The sequence below is a fragment of the Triturus cristatus genome, chromosome 12 (assembly GCF_964204655.1).
Source record: "Triturus cristatus chromosome 12, aTriCri1.1, whole genome shotgun sequence".
Taxonomy (NCBI): domain Eukaryota; kingdom Metazoa; phylum Chordata; class Amphibia; order Caudata; family Salamandridae; genus Triturus; species Triturus cristatus.
In genome coordinates, this window is record NC_140595.1 from 157642856 (window position 1) to 157664316 (window position 21461).

Here is a 21461-nt window from a genome sequence, read left to right on the forward strand (position 1 = left end):
TTTGAGGCCTGTGGGTCTGGGGTGCCACGTTTATACCATCTTCATTTTGAGTTGGAGGGGAGAGCTCACTAGCCTGGCAGTTCAGGCTGGACTGTCGCCATGTGGAACAGGGCCATGACTGATTAGCATATGGGTGGGTGCAAACTAGAATGGCAAGGCAAGCATAAAAAATTATGGATTTAACCCAGATCTGTGACTGTGGGTGAATGTTTGAGTTGTTCAGCATTCCGTCCATCATCTGTTCTTTTTGCATTTGTCGCCCTAATTGGAAAAGCTGTGCCAGACGTGGGCCCCGTGCTTGCTATGCCACCAGATTCAAGCTAGCCTGGCTGATGAGGGTTAATACCCCAAAACCGGTCCCAGGTTGTGTGTTTCTGGTCCAGGGAGGACCTGGCTGCCAGTTTGGTCTGGACTGTTCCCATGGGGAGCTGGGTCAAAACTGATTTGCATATGGCTGGGTGCAAACTGGAATGGAATGGCAAGCAAAAAAACGATAGATTTAACCCAGATCTGTGACTGGCGGTGAATGTTTGATTGGTTCAACATTCCGTCCACCTGTTTTTTTTTTTTGTTGGTTTTTTTTCTCACCCTGAGTAAGAAGGGTATGCCCAGACGTGGGTCCTGTGCTCGCTATACCACCAGATTTAAGCTAGCCTGGCTGATGAGGGGTGATACCCTGAAGCCAGTCCCAGGATGCTTGTTTCTGGTCCAAGGAGGACTTGGCCTGGCTGTTCGTGCTGGACTGTTCCCATGGGTAGCAGGGTCAGGATTGATTTGCATATGACTGGGTGCAAGATGGAATGGCATGGCAAGCAAAAAAATTATGGCTTTAACCCATATCTGTGACGGGGGTAAATGTTTGGTTTGTTCAGAATTCCGTCTGTCATCTGTTCTTTTTGACTATGCTGCAGTGGCAGGACTAGAACCATGTTTCCACCTTGTTATTGTAGTGGTGTACAATAAAGTGCTGCAGGCCACATGTGACACAAAAATTACTAGCTCTGGGTACTTCTTGTTCCATATACTAGGGACTTATAAGTAAGTTAAATGATCCAGCAGGGTATATGCTAGTGGTATACCTACTTTGGGAGTCGGAGCTCATGCACTGGGACCTGATCAGTAGTACACTGTGCACTACAGAGTAAAAAAACAGCAGAATGAGTCAAATGACTAGGGAGGCAGTAGGAAGGATGAAGGGGGGGGGGGGGGGTGATCATCTTGAAAGAGGTCTTTTCCTACATTCAAATTGCCAGCCTTCTTCGGTGGTAGTTAAAAGACAGAATCTTTGAAAAGCAGTCTACCACTTCATTCAGATTCTCATATGGTGGTTATGTTATGACCAGTGGCAACAAGAGGGGATGGAATGCAGCTGTGCAGGTTATTTTAATACATGGCTGCTGTACTTGCAAGGAAAGCCAGCTGTTATCGAATTGGAGGAAAATGTCTGCAATTCTTTAAGCACTGAGTCGCACTAAATCACTCTTGGAACATAAGCATGTTCCTATTTGTGCAGATATTTTAGTAACCACGGCCAATGCAAATAGATGGGGGATGGGGGGGGGGGGGCATGATCAACTATTTTCGCCCGGGTAGCAAAGAAGTTGAGCACCTGGGCAGAGCTTCATCATCGTTCCCTAAAAGCTATACATATCTGTTACATATGCATATGGCAGTCACAAGCGTCTTCTTCTATCCGCTCGTGGCTGCCACGCTATTGGAGTGGTTTATGTTCAAACGGGGTTCCAGGGTAGTCGTTAACTCGTTAACGTGTTGTGTGGTATGATTATTATGATGAAGAACCTGTATCTTGGAAGACGGAATAAACCTCTCTTCACACACTTCTTTCTGGGTGATGATTATTTTGCTGGAGTGACCATATAACTTTCCTACAATATCAAGGACCTTGATAGTCCTCTGTCAGACAGATTAAGCTGAATATTCTTATCTTCCCAGTGTCCGTCTCTAACCTCAGAGTTCATTAGAGTCATATGTGAGAGATTTGGAAGACTGTTCCTAGATTTATTTTTTAGATCTCTAGTGACTCGTTCTAGATCCCTTTGCATCACAAGCGAACGCACAGCATTCTGGGATTTTCTCTAGTTTTCCTGCTGAAGGATCTTGGGTTGATAGACACTCCTTCTAAATCCTGGCCTCTTCAGCATCTCCTGCATGTCTTTCCTACGGTTCTTCTCATCCCTCACCTTCTGCTGAGAATTCAGGAGGGGAGCAGATGTGATCTTTTTCTTTCTTTCCAAACACACACAACTTCGTTTCAATACACATCTCCAGGGCTCGAAAAATGTACTCGCCCGCTCGCAAATGCGAGTCAATTTCTTCCAGGGCGAGACAGTTTTCAGGCCTACTTGACCGGCCTGGCGAGTGAGCTTTGTCGCTGTGCTAAAGTGCAGTGCCAGTTGAAGGCTCTAGACGGCAGCTGGGTGAAATGTTCAGGAACTGCCGTGACAGAATGCGGGAAAAGAAAAGGTGTTGATTGGCCGATTGCCACGCGGGCTCGGTCTGCTGAGGCCTAGTTGCAATCAACCAATCAGATCGTAGCTAATCTCCGCACAGTAAGGTGTACACGCTTCTCATTGCCTGATTACAATGAGCCGCAGCAGGATATACTGACGGAGAAGCGTGTAAACTGTCTTTGCCAACCCCTGTACCCACTTCACTTGACCGGAGGCAGGCCATGAACAACACTGGTGCCCTAGCGAAGCAGAAGTTCTCCTCCTGCACCTTGGGTGTTTAACCATGTTTCTGGGAGCCCTGAGAGTGGAGCTCTGCCCGTGATGTAAGCCTGCACCCGCCGAGGACAGCTCGATATCTCTGCGGGGGACCCTATGGTAGGTGCGCTTGGATGGGAACACCGCCGCGGGTCAGGGGTTTTTGCTCCGATTGTTGGGGAGAGTGGCTTTGAAGGGGATTGACGCACAGCAGGGGCTATTGTTACACTTGTTATTGTTTCAGACTTCAAGTCTTCTATCCTGGAAAAGCACAAACGTACCGGCAACGTAAATAAACCTAGTTGACTAGAAATTAGGCATTAGACATAATTATAATTAACGTGTGCGATCACATTAGCACTGCGAACTGCCTGTGATCAGAAGGTTGATAGTGCTCCGAGAACCACAGCTAGATGAGGCACATGAAAAAGTTTGAGATTTCAAAACTGCAAAGCATTCATGGACTCTAATAGAGGGAGGCCAGAGGGCACTCACTGCACGTGCCTCATTCAATGGTAGCTCGCGAGGTGCCAACAAGCAGCCTGCGGTGCCCATCGAGGCGCCAGATGGAAGCGCAGGAAATTTTGTATTTTCTCACAGCTTAGATGTTGGATTACCCAGCTCTACAAGGCGGGTGCAGTCGGGGGTGCACCGGCGGGATGCAGAGGGTAAACAGCGCCCCACGATTCCCTTTGTAATTTTAATTACAAAAATATTTAGCTGCATAATATGATCTATAGTAAGGAAGGAGTGAATGGGTGGGTTGGCAAAGATAAAAGAGGTAAAAATATAAGGAGGCTGGAGAAAAGTGGACAAAAACGAAAATATATGTCCACTCCAAATTGTACAACCAGTCACGTTAAACGCCTATCTTTTTATTTCCCTGAGTGATTTTTTTATTAATTGTATATGAAGCACGGCCGTTCACAAGGAGGATCTGGCTGGCGCCGACTTCATTAAGTTGAAAGGCCAGGCCGTGGAGCCCACCAGGAAGTGCAACAGATGTATGAGCAGGTTGTAATCACAATCTATGGTGTGAAATCGCACTGAAAGGCTTCACCGTCGCTTGACAGACAGGTCCCCACGTCAGCGACCTGAATGACGATATCATGTCACGTTCAAGCAGGGCAGTTTTGTTTATGTGGCCCTAGTTGTGCTTACACAGCATGCCTCGTCTGATAGCTGGGACATAAAATACAAATGCAAGAGCCCGTAAAAACGTTCCAGTCATACAGTTACTTCTGTCCCAAGCCATGGTGCGATCTGCCCTTTCCTAGTCTGTGCTCTAGTATGTTTAAGGTACAGCAGTGTACCGAGTACTGGGAAGAGTGTTTATCCGGGGCCATACTATAATATGTTTAAGGTACAGCGGTGTATCCGAGTACTGCTAAGAGTTTTTGTTTAGCAGATTTATATAGCGCTTATTCGACTTGAAGGTATTGGAGTTCATTACATTAGCACCAGTTACGTTACACAAGGACACACTCATTTTTGTTAGGCACAGGAGATTAAGTGATTTGCTCGGAATCACAGGATGCTGAGCCACCGGAGCCGTACTCTAGTATGTTTAAGGTACAGCGGTGAACCTGAGTTCTGCTAAGAGTATTCATCCTGGGGCCGCTCTCTAGTATGTGTAATGTACAGTAGTGTACCCGAGTACTGCTAAGAGTGTTTATCTGAGGCCGCACTCTAGTATGTTTAAGGTTCAGTGGTGTACCCGAGTACTGATGAGAGTGTTTATCCAAGGCCATGCTCGTAACTTTCAAAACATTGCAGTGAGAATGGTAATTAAGCTAAAAAATGTGATCATGTATTACTGGTCATAGATCAACTGCGCTGCAAATGTTTTGAAGAAAATGTGTATGCAACCAATTTGTGGGTCGAGTACAGTGATGTTAGGTCGAGTAGAAAATTCTAGTCACTAGACCTGCAGGTCAAGTACGATTTTCAAGATTTGTCGAGCCCTGCATCTCTGGCTGCTTCATTGTAAATTCTTCTCCATCTTTTCTCTTCTCTGCCTCCAGGGTGTCTTCTTTTTCAGTCTGGAGATTGAGAGGTTTGGGATACAGAGTAGAGGACTGGCAGCTCATTGTGCTCCAGCCATCCAGAGATCCAGACAGTCCCCTGCTGTAAAAATCATATTCTAGACATTGGGGAAACTTTCTTAACTAGCGTTCTTCAAAATATTTCTCTTATTGACTGACCTTTCCTCTGTTCTTCAGTTACTTTATGATGGATTGAAGAGCAGCTTGGCAGTTTTAACCGTTAAGGCTCAGTGGGCAGGAGGATTTAGCGAGTCTTGGTGCAGCCTTGGTGAGTGTTTAGCTACCAGACTTCTAGAAGCTTTTCTATCTCGACGCCTGATGCGTCCATGCTGTTCTCTCTAGCCTTTACCTTACCTTTAAGAGTGTGGGAGCTGTTGAAGGTACTCTAATGAATGTGCAGTGTATCCAGAAAGTTTTACGAGGCTTCTGCTTATGAGAGTACAGAATGTGCACCAGTGTGTCTCTTTTATATAAGTCATTGTAATGGTTGCCCAATGGTGAGGTTTCCCCGAGTTTTCTGACCTCTGCATCTCTATCCATTCATTTCAGAAAAGCAGAAACCTCACTATCCCACTCTGTATGCTCTTGATTTTACCTTCCTTGTCAATGTAAACAACATTGGTAGCTTTTTGATAAACATATGATGCATGAACAGTCAAATGCATCAAGTAATAACATAGGGACTAACCAAAACAAATATACAGTAAAATATAGACAAATCAGAACAGTAACCTGTACAGAGTTATAGCCTGGTCTTCAGTGGCCGTAACACTTGCGCATCTCCCAAATGCTAAATCCGCCACCAACTGATATAGAACCCATAAGATGCATATTAGTCCTAACAATCCATATGTAATCATTATTTGGTATTGAAAACATACTTTGTACATGATATATCTTAAGACATTGCAAAGTTGCTCAAACAATGAACATTTTGATTTTTATCCCACAGTTTTTTGATTATTTGTTTTCCAAAATACTTTGTTCATTTCATTAAAAACTTTCTTACACCTTCACAGATTTAAATCTCTACTAAGAATCCCAAACTGGTTCTTCTATTAGATGCAGAGGCCAAATAGTAGTTTTGAATTAATGATCTGCATGTGGTCTGGGTTTACATGCATTCTTAGCACAAGACTCTTCTCTATGTCTCTGTTAGATCATGCTATACTCATTGTTCGGTGTGTCCCTGCTTATTCATTAATCATGATACTACTATAGAATATTTTGGCATTTTTCATCAGGAGCTCCTCGAAATCACTCCTTTTTTGGACATCCATAGACTGTGGTTAATACACCACAACATACTTCCATGTTTTTTTACGTCTTAAGGCAGGGATTTGTGGAAACATTGGTATGGCTATAGAATCCCAGAACACACACATTTTGGATGAATGTTTTGGGATTATGTAGTGTAAAATCTGAACACATCAAAAGCATCTCTCACATCAAGCAAGATGAGGATTGGTTATTTTTTGTTTGGCAGTTTCTTCTCCATCGATTTAAGATTTGATTCAAAGATTTGATCTTCAATGAGCTAGAATAGAACTTGGCTTCACCCAGACATATCTTAATACTTGCACTTTTGCTGGAGGTTATACAATGGGAGTGTAAAAAGTAGTTTAATAGAAATGTGTAAAATGTTTTATTCCTTTGAATGTTGCCTAAACTTTAAATGACAGGTTAAATGATGGCTGCATATATAAAAGACAACACTGCTGATTGACAGTTCAATGTTTAATATCTCATATCCCCATTTGACTATTTTAAAATTTCTGTTTACAAAGACTAGATGAAGTTGTGGAACAGAAAATGTAAACCTTTCCGACAGTGCTTAATTTAAGCCAGTAGTTGCAGGTGGGGCCCACCGCCACTCATGTCTGAGGACTACCACTTAGTTTTAATCATCACACTTTGAACCCGAACAAGGAAAAGAAAGGCAGAGAAGGGGGAAATAGAGGGATAGAATAACAGAAAGACAGTGACAACGGGAGAAAGCAGAGATAAAAAAATAAACTGCAAGAGTGAAACAAAGGGGCAGAAAATGTAGGTTAGTGGATGAAAGAGGCCTGATGTGAAATGAAGCCTAAACAGCCTTGGTTTTCAGCAACCACAACATTCTGCATTGCTGTTCCACAGGCTTCGGAGAAATACTTTGAGTACCCGCACTTATTATTTTACAAGTTAAACACTGCAGTCTGATAACATTACATCTAAAAACCCTCTGTTATTTAAAAAAAAAAATAAATCACTGTTGATAATCTGATTTTTCATAAGGTTTTATTGTTCATATTTTCTTGTGATTCTCTCTGTTTCACTGCTAAATCCCTAAAACTCTCATACCTGTATTGACACAAAATAAAGTACCATCGCTTAAGGCTTATCTTACTTCATAGGAATGGATGCGGTCACTTTTCTGTCAGCACAAGTTCTTCAAGAGTCAGGTGCCTGTTTTTTGTTTTTTACCTATCATCTCACCTTATTACCCGCAATGTGTCCATACAAGTCTGAGAGTCTTAGGCTTCTACTATCTTCAATGAAAATGATTGCAGTTCAAGTAGGGATCATATGAGGAAGGCCGATGATCCAACTGTGCAATAGACACAGCTGAATATGTAGGCAAAGTCGACATGGATTTATGAAACCTAGTTAAAAAAAAAATCTAATATTTTCATCTTAATGATGTCCAGGGTACCCCACAAATAAAGGAGAAGTCTATGTGGTATAAGCTGAGACATTTTAAATAAATTACCTGGAGCCTTTCTTATATCCAGAAATACATTATTTTGAGTTCCCACCAAATGGTTGAGTCCTTCTGAGCGGTACCTAACTACACAGATGGGGAGGAGAGATCAGCGATGAAGCATGTTGGAAAGTTTAGTGGGTGGGGAGTCTTCTCTCAATATCTTTGGATACTTTAGATAAGAGCCTGTAAACCTTTTTGTGTTTATGTATTCCATGCATGACCGAAATGTAACACTTTATTCATCATTACATGACCACATTAAACATCACAAGGTGTGACCACAATAGATAGGCGAGTTACACTACGGTATGGTGAGATATACTCCTTACGTAGGGGTATCCTGAGCGAAAGATGTAGGACTGACAAGGAAGAAATAGGTAAGACTCGGAAATGCTAACCCTCTGGCGTGGAAAAAACAAGTGGGTAAGTAATTTGAGTTAAATGGTGGGAAGTGCAGCCTCTGAAGCAAAATAAATGAGAATACTAGGGACCAACAACCTCCCAGCAGTGCAAGCTTGTCGTATGTTGGGAGTTCAGAACCCATTTACATTAAACTACTGCAAGTGAAGTGGGGGGTTTAATGACCGCGATCAGCTTGGGAAAATCAGAATCAACTTTTGGATTTTGCCCACTATATCTTACCAAGGAGATGTGAATTTTGTGCAGCAGCCTTTCCCAAGTCCTCTCTCATGCTCCAGATGCTCCCACTACGTGCCAAATTTTAGACTTGAAGTTGGTGATAGGATCCTAACATGACAAATAAGACTAACTCCATCTGACCACCATCTTTACTCCCCTTTACCTCCTCTACAATCCCAAACACTTTTTGAGCCCTGAAAACCTTTACAGTGTCTTATGAAAAATGCTCTTCCAGCAGTCAGCTCTTGTTCACTTCCTCCCAAATATTTTCACTTTTGCAAAGAGTAGGAGAGGAAGTAGCTCTATAATTGACCAGCAGTCTCGACCTCAAAGTTCAACGCTGTTTTCCCAAGCACTTCTTCATTTATGTTTACTAAGACTGGTTGAGGTCTGAGACAATAATTTCTTTATTCAATTAGAGTTTATGTATTAAAGGCCTGATTTAGAGTTTGACGGACGAGTTACTCCATCAAATACAAGACCGAGATAGCTTATCCGCTGTATTCCAAGTGCTATAGGATATAAAGCACTTGTAATAAGGCAGATGGGCTAGCCATAATGTTTTAGATGGAATAACCCATCTGCCAGATTCTTAGTCCGGTCCCAGGTTCTTTGCTTTGTTGGTAGAATCTGTTAAAATAGCAGCAACAGAACCTTAAATTGATATGAAATTGATGACACTTGTTTTGTGACAATTACATTTTAAAGTTGCTTCAACCAGGCAATGGAAGTCATTTTCACAAGCTTACTGAGATAAATGGTGAGAAAACATCCCAAGCATTGGCAGCAATTCAGGAGCTTGAGTTATTGTACCATAGATAAAACGCAATTTGGCGAGAGTAGATATTAGCCCTAATTAAAGCTTGCCACCAGGGAAAGCATGAACTAGCCCCAGGCTGAGTCTCATTGGGTTTTATATGACCAAACATATTCAAATTTCTTTCTTTCCCCTGTTTAAGCAATTTTAAACGTTTCCTATTACCTAAAGTTGCATTTCGGTTTTGGTAGAAGCGACTATTCCGATCAAGGAGGTTTAACAGTAGGCAAGGACGTATATAGAGGGCATGTGACTACATGACAGTGTAGAAATGTTCCATGTTGCTTAGGCCTCTTGTGAAATTTAAGCTGATCCAGCGCCTTATTCCCCAAAGTAGTTTCTGCCTCCTGAATAACGACTAATAAGTAGGAGAATGCATATCACTCCATCACAGGAGCAGACATTTCACTACATCGCAGGGCTAATGAAAGTGGCATTGCAGATCCTTGGTCCCAATGACATTACAGAATTGACCACTTAACTCTCCCTCAGCCTCTCAATAGGCACCTGTTTGCTGCTTAGATTATAGGGGAAGAACAAGAAATGCTAATTTTGGCGAATAAACGTGGCTAGTGGAGCCTTGTTTTCCTTTCTGCCACTGCATTGATTGCCTCTGTGGCCTTTTGTCACAATTACAGTTTCAGAGGTATCAAGGGTGAGTTGTCAGTAGTAGCTGCTATCATTGTCCCTACAGAGTAATTTGCTTAAATCCCTAGGGCAACTCTGCTTTCGGAATAATTGTGGTAGTTAAAATGCGTTTCTGGCTACTCCAATTGAAACCCATACTTGGGGTGAAGCTTATTCAAGCTGATGCCCAAAAACACAATGAAAAATCCCTGCGTTCCAATATAGTACAAACTATTCATTCCATCCCTTGCATTTACCATATATTACCCTTTATGAAAGTATTTCACTGCAAAATCGGGGCACACACATGAGGTTCGGTGGCTTGGATTAAGGGCTCGTATCTTGACACACTAAAGAAGCTACAAACCATCCAGGCATTCCTAGAGAAACAATTGCTTGAAACAGACACTCTCTCAATGATAGTAGCTCAGTATTGACGATGGACATTCTTTGTCATGCCTTCTATCACTACACAATTTAGTCGATTTTTAGCCCTGCAAATGGATTGTGCTGTCCTATGGAACTTTTGTTTTTATTTAATAAAAATCAGTAGACTGCAGGCCTAGCAGCACAGGTCATGAAGAGCCCAATACGAAGACTTCCTGCTAGAAGGTGGTCTGCTGGCAAAATTTGCTGTCTGTGAGAACTTAGCTTCTACCCTTTTCATCCCTACTGGGCTATATTGTTTGATATTCGAGGAAATCACTTTATCTCCCTTCACTTCTGTCCAAATAGGTGGCGCTCAGACACAGGCTGAGTGCTACCCATCTGGACATAAGTAAAGGGTTATTCTTAAGTTCAGTATTAAAAAAAAAAAAAGTTTTTGCTTTTTTTTTTTTTTAGCTTTAGAAATTGGGAAGCTGGTACTAAGAAACCTGCAAAATGGGACCATTGGGCTGTTTTCGAAAATATTTAACAATTAAAAAATCTCTTGTGTTTTAACTATTTTGTTTTTTTGCAGGTTTTTCTCATGTGTCAAAGAAATGACTCAAGCGGAGATTAAGCTGTGCTCTCTTTTGCTCCAAGAGCATTTTGGAGAAATAGTGGACAGAGTTGGAACGTACCTTCTGAGTACGGGAAGCCAGCTGCTGAGAGTCATTTCACATGAAACATCCACTTCTTTGGGGCAGGTGAGTGCCATGACCTTGAGTTCAAGCGGGATACTTGTCCTAAAAGGGAGACTACCTTTATCCAGTGATTTATACTTTGGTTCCAGCATCATTCTATATCCCTTTTTTGTAACCCTACCTCTTACTCATAAAACTGCTCACAATAAAAATCACTCCTGCCTCACAAATTGGTACATGGCCTTTATTCCATCTGGAAGCCTTCATTCATCTCGTACCAATGATTGGCGTTGAATGCTTGGATGAAGCATTACTTTCTGCATGTAGCTCCAGACTTTGAAATAACCTGTCTTTTGGCAATACCGGAGATCATTAGTCTCACATTTATGAAAACTAAAGACACTACTGTTGAATCAATCATTATCATCCTCTTTGCACCTCCTCTATCTCACTGCCATTAATATAATGCTTCTCTCATTTCTGCCAGGCTTTTACATATGTACAAAACACAAATTGCGATTTGGTAAAACATTACCGGAGGACAACTTTTGTTTGCGATTCAGTATTTGGAAGGGGCGTGTTTAGAGCATCCCTTTCAAATACCGAATCTGAATGGGGTGTTGTCAGAAAGTGGAGTATTATGTGGTGTGGGGTTAGTACTCTCCATGTAATACTATCACAATAACCCAAAGATGGTCCTTGGAGTCACAGTATTAAATCCGTAGCTCATTCTAGGTAGTGTGGCAAAGAGCAGGCTTTACTAGTGGAACATGTGTAAAGCATTTCATAGTGCCTAATTTGACAATAAGTAATGGACACGACTCAAGAGAAATCCGACACCAATTTATACAAATTGTGTATTTTTATCTTAATTTAGACACTAAAACAAACAGAATAGCATGCTTCCAGCCGGAGTTAGAGAATTTAGAAGTGCTATAAAATCAACGCAAAATAATACAGTAAAAACGTAACATTGCGGTCAATATGAAAAACCACTTGTTACAATCGGTCACTTGCAGGTCGAGTTAAGTTGTACCCCTACAGGTTAAAGGTGAGGCGGGTCCGTAGAGCCCGGCTGCAGAGTTTTACTGGCTGGCCGGGGTGCTGAACGGTAACCGTGGGAGAGCTGCTTTTACCACTGAAACTGTGCTGCTGGGGAAAAAGACAACAACAGTGTGTTTACTGATATCGGTCAAAGGTCGGATGGAATTCCCTCTTAATGCAGCGTCGAGTAAAGGGATTATTGACTGGCGACCAACGGAGCTTAGCAGCAGTAAGCAGAGCAGAACGTAACTTCAATATCCGGTAACCCAGGGGTGCGTGGTAGCTGCCTGTAACTTTGTGGAAGCCAGGACTACAGTTCCCACAATGCACTAGACCATCTGAATTTGGGCAATTCCTCAGAGGGCCCCATGGCCAGCAATTCTTCGGATCCGGAGCTTTGTTTTACCTTCAGTTTGCAGGGTACTTGTCGAGGGGAGTCAGAGTGCTTCAGGCTTCCACAGGGGTCCCTCCTTCTGGGGGAACCAAGAGATACCACGGAGCCGCGGAAGGGACGTTTGTAGCAGGTAGTACCACTACTCATAGTGCAATTAAGCACGGGGTCCTTTTTTCGCAGGCTCATGATGCCACTGGCTTCATTTTTGCAAATTGACATTTAAGGCATTTACCTTGTTCCAGCCAGATTAACCACAATAGGCACATTTGGCTAAATTCTACACATAATATTACTTGTGTTTAGACGGTATTAGACTGTCGCATGTGAGTAGGGTAGGGATCTGTGCACCCGTCCTGAAGAAGAAGCTTTTGGCTTCGAAACATGTTGACACGTACAGGAGGCTGTGTACATTAAATACACCAAACCTCCACCACACTATTTTAACAATACCAGCACGGAGGTATATTAAAATTCTTTATAGCCCTCACATGCCAGGTATTTTTTAACACTCACTTCTGACCCTACCACTCACTACGCTCGCACACCACACATAGTGATCATATCAGTGCTCCCACGTACCCGCTGGTTAGTAGCATTCTGCGTTCTGTAGAGGGACGCGAAGACCCCTATGATGAAGCATGACACCAAGGGCCCTTTTGGTGTGTGAGGGGTACTTAAAGAACACGACGTGCTTCCCACCATTGTAGGAAACACACCCAACTCCAGACCTTTTTCCTATTATTGCCTATCTTATTTGGGTGGATTCTATTTGTTTATGAATTGTAGTTGGGGAGATTGAGTCCACTCCTCATGTCCACGTGGACACGTTCCCTCTCCACTCCCTCTTTTGATTTACATGGGAACCAAGAGATAGCCTAGGACGAGTCTAGATCAGGTCGTTGCAAGAGCATTGCCACAGGTGCAGGGTATCCCTCTTTTGCTTTGGGCAAATTTGTCGCTGAACCACGTCTCTTTTCTGTCCTCTTAGATGCAGGTTGTTAAGAACTGAGGTTCTGATGTCAGGGGGGGGGGCTCCCTTAAATCCTAGATTTAGGGGAGTAAGGGATTGGTGTGGGAGCTAGTAGCCAATGGGCAGCTAGTCCCTGCATCTAATCCGCCCCTGAGGTGACCACATCGGAGAATGTGGGCCACCGTTTCTACCCAGAACCCTTTAGTCTGCCTCTCCTAAACATGGCAGAAATCAAATGTTAGTGTACAGACCAGGATGCTCACCCTGGAGGTGTGGCTAACTTTCTTGGGGTGTACACATCATTGAATAACTAATTTATCACCTGCCCGGGTGCAAATGTGCCTGGGGGAGGGTTGTTTCCTCCACTGAGAGTCAGCCCTGATTCATATCAGAGTTGGTGTAGCCTTTGAAGCTCACAGCCTTGATGTGCCACTTTACTTGCCTGCTTGGTAGGAGGAAGGTGTGACCTCCCTCCTGCCCAGGCCTTTGTTCCTGGCTCCTGGAAGTGATCACACTACCTGGCAGGAGGTCAGAATCCTGTCTTTGCAGCAGCAAACGCAGGAAGCCCAGGTGCTCTCCAGCCGGAGCACAGAGAAGCTGGGGCGACCAGGTGGGCAACCTCTAAGGTAGCCACCTGGGTGAATGCCACATCACCCAAGACACAAGATTCATGTCATGGGGTAGAGGCATGTTGTTTGATACCAAGCATGACATATTTCAGCTGTACCATAATGGAGTTGCCAATCTCGAGTGTGCCTGGGTGGCAGCTTATGTTATCCTATGGACAGCTAACACTTCTAGTAGTTTCCAATGGGGAACGCTTCTGTAGAGACATAGGCTTGCATTTCCATTTCCTCACCTTTAATATAATGTATACTGCCTACTGGGCTCAGGAGGCCTTCTTTAAGGATGCCTGACATATATTTCATAAAGTGTATTGATTGTGCCACACATACTGAGGGCGCATTTGAGTTTGATCAATTTGCACTATTCATGTAGTCTGCAATAGTAGGCCTGCTGTCAGTAGTTTACTTGGGTCACTCAGGGTGGCACAAAACCGTGCTGCAGCCCTCTGGACTTGTTTATCACCTATTCCCTGGGTACCCCCTGTACTATAAACTAGGGACTTATAAGGAGGTAGAGTCTTTGCCAATTTGGGATTACCAAATTGAACATAACAGTTTTGGGGAGAGAGTCCTGGGGCCCAGTTAGCAGGCTTCAGTGCACTTTCGGAGTCGAAAACCAGCATCTAGTAGTCCAAATGAGGTAAAAAAAAAAGTGGGGACATCTTCAAAAAGCCCTGCTTTCTCACAGATGGAGGAATGTTTTGCTACTGAATTACAGTTGCAAAACATTCATATTTTACCCATATGCAAATGGGAAGGGGTCCTAATGGAATCCTTTCCCCTTTGAGAAAGATAAAAATATATTTTCTGCCCACTCTTGAAACTTGAAAGTTTTTTTTTTTCTTTTTAAATTAATCCCGTTTTCCTTTACGGAAAACAGGCTGCGATAAAAAAATAAATATATATATATTGCTTTATTTAAGAGCAATCACAGACCTGATGATCTGCAGATCCCAGCAGGCCACCATCCCTGTGATGGCTGTGATTGCTAGTGGGTCACAAATTGCGACCTACCTCATTAAAATTAATGAGGTAGGTCTATTTGCGACCCATTACGAATCGTTCAGGAAACTCAAGTTATTCATGCACTAGGAAAAGCGTTTTCCAAATTGCAGGGAATCACAATTAGGAAATCGATATTCCTCACTTTCGTACATCTAGCCCCAATATGCTCCTTGCGCTGCAATAAACAATGGACAACTTCTGTATAAAATTTCCACCTTCTTGCCAGCAGTCACCAACCAAGCTTTTGGTACTGTGTCTGTTGGTTTCTAAGGTACCATGACCACCAGTTCAGATACCTTCCATTCTACCTCAACAGGAAGCCGCTCCAGAGATATCTGAAGAATAGGAACTAGCATACCTAGACAAAGATTAGGCACTCGCCAGTGAAGGTCACCATGAATGATATGTCCCAATCACTTCAGAGGAAAGACACTCGACAACATCAGCAGTAGCCTCTTCCCCTAGATAATATTGCTAAATTTCTTTCTTCCTGACGATTACTTTGAGGCTTTTCTCTTTGCCCAGGACAGCCATACATAAACAGTGTTTGAGTTTATAGGGCAGCCAAGAACTTCTGTAAAACCAGTTCCCAGTCTTGATCATATGTGGAAAATGTGGGAACTGAATTTGAAAACCATGGCTCTCTGAGTGCCCCAAATAACCACAGCTGGTAGAAAGTACAAAGCTCCAAATTCATCTGCTGCATATCTCACGTCTGCCAAAACCCATCTCCATTATTGCCTCAGTAGCCCAGAGTCACCCAGGGAACCAAAAGACACAATGCACAGCTCACCCTGATCAGGATGGTAGAATTATGTAACCCTACGGCAGAGAGAAAACTCTATAGCTCCTACCTCCATCAAGGAAATTAATGACATGTCCATCTAAGTCAGATTTGACATGATATCTTGCCATTTTTATATCTAATTCCAGGGGACAAACAGATTGTGGCCAAAAGAACTTCAATTAATGATGCGATGAACATTTCCAACATAAAATGTCTGCAACTAGCAAGTGCTTTCTTGCCATTTTCAACAGACAAGTATGGCTCAATAGCACATCTTCTGGCAATAGGTTCAGGGAAATGTTCTGGGGATGGACTGTGATGGAAATTCTCTCTCCGGCAAGCACTTGTATAATTCTCAAGGATATCTAAATTTATAGTGATATCACTCCTTTACTAGGTTATCGTGATACTTGGCACACTTAGGGCCAGATGTACGACCAAGCATTTTGCGAGTCGCAAATTGCGTCGCAATTGCGACTCGCAAAATGTTATCTACAACAGTGTCAGACACTGATTGCAATTCCCAATGTGGTCACAAAATGCGAGGCTCATGAATATTAATGAGCCACTCGAAATTTGTGATCACATTGGGAATGGCTGGCCCTCCCAGGGATGGTGGCCTGCTGGGCTCAGCAGACCTCCATGTCTAGGACTGCTTTTCAATTAAGCAGTTTTTTTTAATGCAGCCCATTTTCCTTAAAGGAAAACGGGATGCATTTTTTTAAAAAAAAGAATTAAACGTTTCCGTTTCATTTTTTAAGGGCAGGTAGTGGTCCCTGGGACCACTGCCTGCTCTTACAAAAATATTTTCAGAGCCAGCCACAAAGGGGAAGGGCTCCCCTTGGGACCCCTCTCCATTTGCGACTCCATTACCAACCTCTTGAAGAGGGTGGTAATTTGCGAGTGTTATGCGACCGCAATCGCGGTCGCAAAACATTTGTACATGGCTTTGCGGTCTCTATTAGGAAGGGAGCACCCCTTCCTAATAGCGAGTCACAAAACGTATTTAGCGAGTCGCGATTAAATTGCGAGTCGCTAAATAGGCTTTGTACTTGGTCCCGTAGGTTTTTGCATGCGGAAACAGGTCTCAAACCCGTTTGCGCATGCAAAAACGGGTCGTACATCTGGCCCTTCGTTTTTCATGGGTTTCTGGTCACTCCTAGCAACTCTCTACAGTTAACTATCAACACGGTCAGCAGCATTCACAATGCCAGTCGTATTGCTACAGGGATATAGCTAACAAAGCTTTCCGTACAAGAACCTTTACCAAAGCCAACTTCAAACACATGGACGGGGATCTTTAAGATCAGACTCCTGCAACAAAACACAGAAGTTAATTTTCCCCATGTGGCAGCTCCTGTGGATCAGGCTACTACAAAATATCAATTTGTGGAAAATTATCATATCCTGCAAGTCTGGTTGGCATTGTTCATTTAGCACATATGTTGGAGTTTATTTAGAAAAACCCATACAATACTTCAAACAAAGTAGAAACTAGATTGAACTATTAAAGTAAATCCTTAGCAAGCTGCTAGAAAAGAATGAAAAAAACAAATAAACTGAGTCTTCTCTTTCATGTATTTTTATAGCAAGAAAAGAAATCAGAAGGATGGAGGCCCATGCAATAATTCGAAAAGCTCAACAAATACATCCAGAAACAGTCTTTTTGAATGGTTATCATACAGGGCTTTATCTTTGTACTGCAGTTAAGAGAAATGTTGGTTGTTATCAATCTTTCAGATGCCTATACTTGCCTGTTTATCCAAAGCGCTACACGTGCATGATTTTCTTGGAGTCCAATCCATTACAGTCAGTTCAAGGTCCTACCATTTGACCTAAGTCCAACACTCTTTACGTTTTGTCAAGTATGTAGTTGCTGTGGCAACATACCTCAGGAGGCATAAGTACCACACCATTCCATACCTGGTCAATAGGCTTCAAAAGACAAGCGCCATCAGCAATTTCAAGCCACCATAGTGGCTTTTCCCTGGTGTGTAAAAATAAATCCTCTATAGAAGCGCAACAGAAGATAATTTTTTTATTGAAGCGGTGCAATCCTCTATCCCAAATGTTTCAGTGACAATCGGGATAGCAGATCTAAGGACGTACCAAATCGCCTTACAAAGATACTTTTTTTGCACTGTCAATGTTCATACATCTCTCCTCTGATCGATGTGCTTATTCATCCTTCCGATTCTTCATTAGCAGCTGCACAGGAGGCTGCTATAACAGGAGCTGGACAAATCGGAGAGCAGAAAACCACTAAAGAGGATGACGGTGAGGATCACATCAACACACTAACCGATCCTATAAACTAAAAAAGGCATGATTTTTCAGTTGGTTCATGATGAAAGTTTGTGATTTTCACAGACCGCTGCAGCTGTTGTGGTATTGTCTACCACTTACCACATCAAACTTCAGGCAAGTGCAATGAGCTCTCACTTTCCGCGATATACATATTTAGACAAACCAATGGTTTATTGTCTCTCTTCTCTCAATGCATAATGCAGGAAATTATGAAAGGACTTTTTCCCTTCTTGAAATGTATCGATCCTTCATTTAAACTGAGCCAATGGTTTCTGTCAAGTTACCTGACCCTTTCCTCCAATTACATTGTTGTACCGAAGTGCCAAAGTGCTTTCATTGTGACAAGCCCATAATTAAACAGTCAATCTGACCCCCCCCACCATCAAATCTAGCAAGAGTATCTGAAAGGTCGCCCATTTTTCACGTCAGATTAAGTTCTACTTGTGTAGAAATCTGAGCCGTCACTCTTTGGATCCGCTGTTCTTTGTTTTTAGCTAAATTAGTGGGTTGTCAACACATATTGAAAGAAGACATTGAAAGGTGGAGCAGAGCTTTTGTCTTGCTAAAGTCTATCATCGCTTCCTGAGCACTCTACATCTATATTCCACAAAACAAATGGTAGCAACAGCAGCAGTCTATTGGGGTGACCTGCATAAATGTTTCTGAGGGGATTCGGAAACTTCAGTGGCTACCCGTGAACAAACAAATTACCTTTAAGGCTGAACCATACACAATGCCCTGCACTTTGCACCCAGGAGAACTCAGGAATTTCTTTCAACGTTACATTCCCTCTAGACCTCTGTGATCCTCAGGCAGAAATCTTCTAATTGTTCCTAAGCATAAAAAATCAAGATGGGGCAGTAGAGCCTTTTCGGTGGCTGCATCCAAGCTGTGGAACTCTCTTCCTTATTCTGTCTCCAGTCTTCAATCTCACACTTCATTTCATAAGGTCTTAAAAACTTGTCTTTTTACTCTTTAATAAATAGTCAGCAGAATATTTTCCTTGCTCTTTCTTCCCTTCCTAAGACTAACTGCTATTGGCGCCTTGACTCCTTTTGGCATTTGTTTCACTTTAAAAGTCTTTTTCGTTCATTCATTCTTTTGTAGGGCAACGACTTGTAGGAGCTTTCAAAGCACCACCATTTGTTACTGCTTTCATATGGACGAAAAAATGAATTCCGAGCAGGCCAAGTAGTCTTACCGAATCTGTTTGCATAATATGAGCCTCTCGCCCCTCCCATTTCTTCAAAAATGTGTACTGCTCAACAAGTCTGATTCAAGCTTTAAGTCCATGAAAGACCCAATGCTGTAGAATAAAATGTTATGTACCTGTAACTACAGTTCCTCATCATTATAACTAATGTGCCAAGGGGTGCCAGAGAGCTGGTGCGCAACATGGCTGCACTCTAGTGGGACTCCTGCACCTGTAACTACAGTTCCTCATCATTATAACTAATGTGCCAAGGGGTGCCAGAGAGCTGGTGCGCAACATGGCTGCACTCTAGTGGGACTCCTGCGATCGGAGGCAGCTCTCCAACACCATACCCATATTAGAGTGACTATATGCCAGCTAAGAAATTTGGGAATGCCTTGTTGAATCTCTCCATTCATTGGCCAAATACTGTGGTACACTGACTGCTGTAGCCAGCAGCTTGGAATTACACGGCAAGGTGATGAAATCGTGGCCACATTTTTTCAGCGGCGAGTACTGATGCCAACAGGAGAGCACAGGGACGCCTGTGAGCTGCTGAGTTGGGCAGGGATGACCCGCTGCTCCACCTGAGGAGGGTTCCTCTGATGGCAGGGCACCCCATGGCATATGCAGAGCTCTGGAGATGGTGGAGCTGACCCCCAATTGCTGGGCTGTCATGTTAAGTGTCCGAGGAGGCAGGGAGGTGCTCAAGCCTGTTCCGGGTGACGGAGTGGGACGACTTCACCCCCGTAGATGTATCAGCTTGAACATCTGCCACTACACGTTTTAATGCACAGTGTGGGGAAGTCAGATGGCCGCCAACATAAGCTACCTTTTGAGCCGTGACTGGGCAAGAGAACAGCCACTACTGGTGGTGGGCTTGCTCAACTGCAGGACAAATCGTGAAGGCAGGTGGCAAAGGTGACAACATGAAACACTCCAGAGGGCTATGGAAGACAGCCTGGTATCCATCATAACATAATGGACTCTTTTTTTTTCCCCGCAAGCTCAAGAACATGGCAGCAGGTTGGTGGAGGTAGAACAACAAATCTCAATGACCAAGGACAATCTAGAGGCAAAACTCAAGACATTGTTTTTTTTTTAAATTCTTTTTATTAAACCAATTCGACAGTCAGACAGCATATATTCATTGGCAGGCGTCGTCAGTTACAATCGGCCACAAATTATACATCTCAATACATGTTTCCAACGGAGTTTCATGTTGACTAGGGGGTTACATGAGCCTCATCCGCAGTCAGTCTGCTCGGTGGGGGACACACATCTCCTCTATAGTGGTTCCAAGCTCCCCACACTTTACTCCACTTTCCGGGACAACCCCTGGCCACAAACACCGCCTTTTCTCTCCACATGCACCAGTCTAGGTCTTCCTTCCACTTCCCCAGACCGCTGTACCACCCCCCACAATTGCGCGATGTTTCGTTTCGCTATCATGAACGCCAGCGTAGCCCACTGTGTAGTGCACACGTTGAGGTCCGTAGGCTCCCAGACATTAAGCAGGCACCTACGTGCCTCTGGGTGGATGTCAACCCCTAGCACAGCCCGCACAATTCGGTGTACACCTCTCCAATACTCTGTTATCCGCTGGCACCCCCAAAGGGTATGGAAAAAGGTCCCTGGTTCCCCACACCCCCGTCTGCACTCCCCACTTTCCGCTCGTCCCATACGAACTAGCCCAGGACCCGTTATATATGTCATATGCAAAACATTGAGCTGAACCAGCCTAAGTCGGGCCTGTGTTGCTACCACCCTGGGGGAGGAGACTGCCTCCTGCCAGTCTTCATCGTCAAGTTCGAGGCCTTCAGCATTCCATCTCTCCCTAAAGCGCACCAGCGTATCTTCCATGTTGTTGATTAGCTTCTTATAAATAAGAGAGATGGTTTTCTCCGGGATATGCCCGTCTAGGACCCTAGTCTCCAATGGTGACACCTCTGGCAGCGACCCACCCTTTGGGATCTTTGCCAATAACGCATGTCGGATCTGCAGGTACCTGAAGTGCTCGGAGTCCGCCATGCCATACTGCTCCTTGAGGGCAGCGAACGATAGAACCGCGTCCCGTCCCCACAAGTCCTTGATCTGCGCGATCCCTATAAGATCCCACTTGTCAAAGCCCTTGGATTTCCAAAGGCTCCCCAGTTTTTCGGAACTCCACAGAGGCGTGGCCAGCGTCAGCTTACCGTCCCATCCCAAATGCTTGTTGACCGTGTGCCACACCTGGCCTACGTGGGCGGTAGGGCCTGTCAACGAGAATCTACACGGCCTAGCATACAGCGCCCTAGTATAGTCTCCCCCCAGGAGCAGCCACCTATCCATGGCGTAACCGGGATCACCAGGGTTGCCATGCATCCCATGATTAATCGCAGCCAGCTGGGCCGCCCAATAGTACTTCCGAATGTCAGGTAGACTTATCCCCCCCGTCATACCAATTCAGGGTCAATTTGGTGAACGCAA

The 21461-nt window shown here is 43.8% G+C and overlaps 1 protein-coding gene across 3 annotated transcripts in view; it reads left to right on the plus strand.

The window, feature by feature from the left end:
- POLR3C (RNA polymerase III subunit C) overlaps window positions 1-21461 on the plus strand; it is a 148209-nt gene that overhangs the window by 14741 nt on the left and 112007 nt on the right. For 2 of the 3 annotated variants that reach the window (XM_085638929.1, XM_085638931.1), the window contains exon 2: window positions 10562-10730. In XM_085638929.1, the coding sequence (XP_085495055.1) occupies window positions 10584-10730 (147 nt within the window). In that variant the 5' untranslated portion in view covers window positions 10562-10583. Of the gene's footprint in view, window positions 1-4948; window positions 5040-10561; window positions 10731-21461 lie in introns of those variants that run through there. The other variant, XM_085638930.1, reaches the window with a different exon arrangement.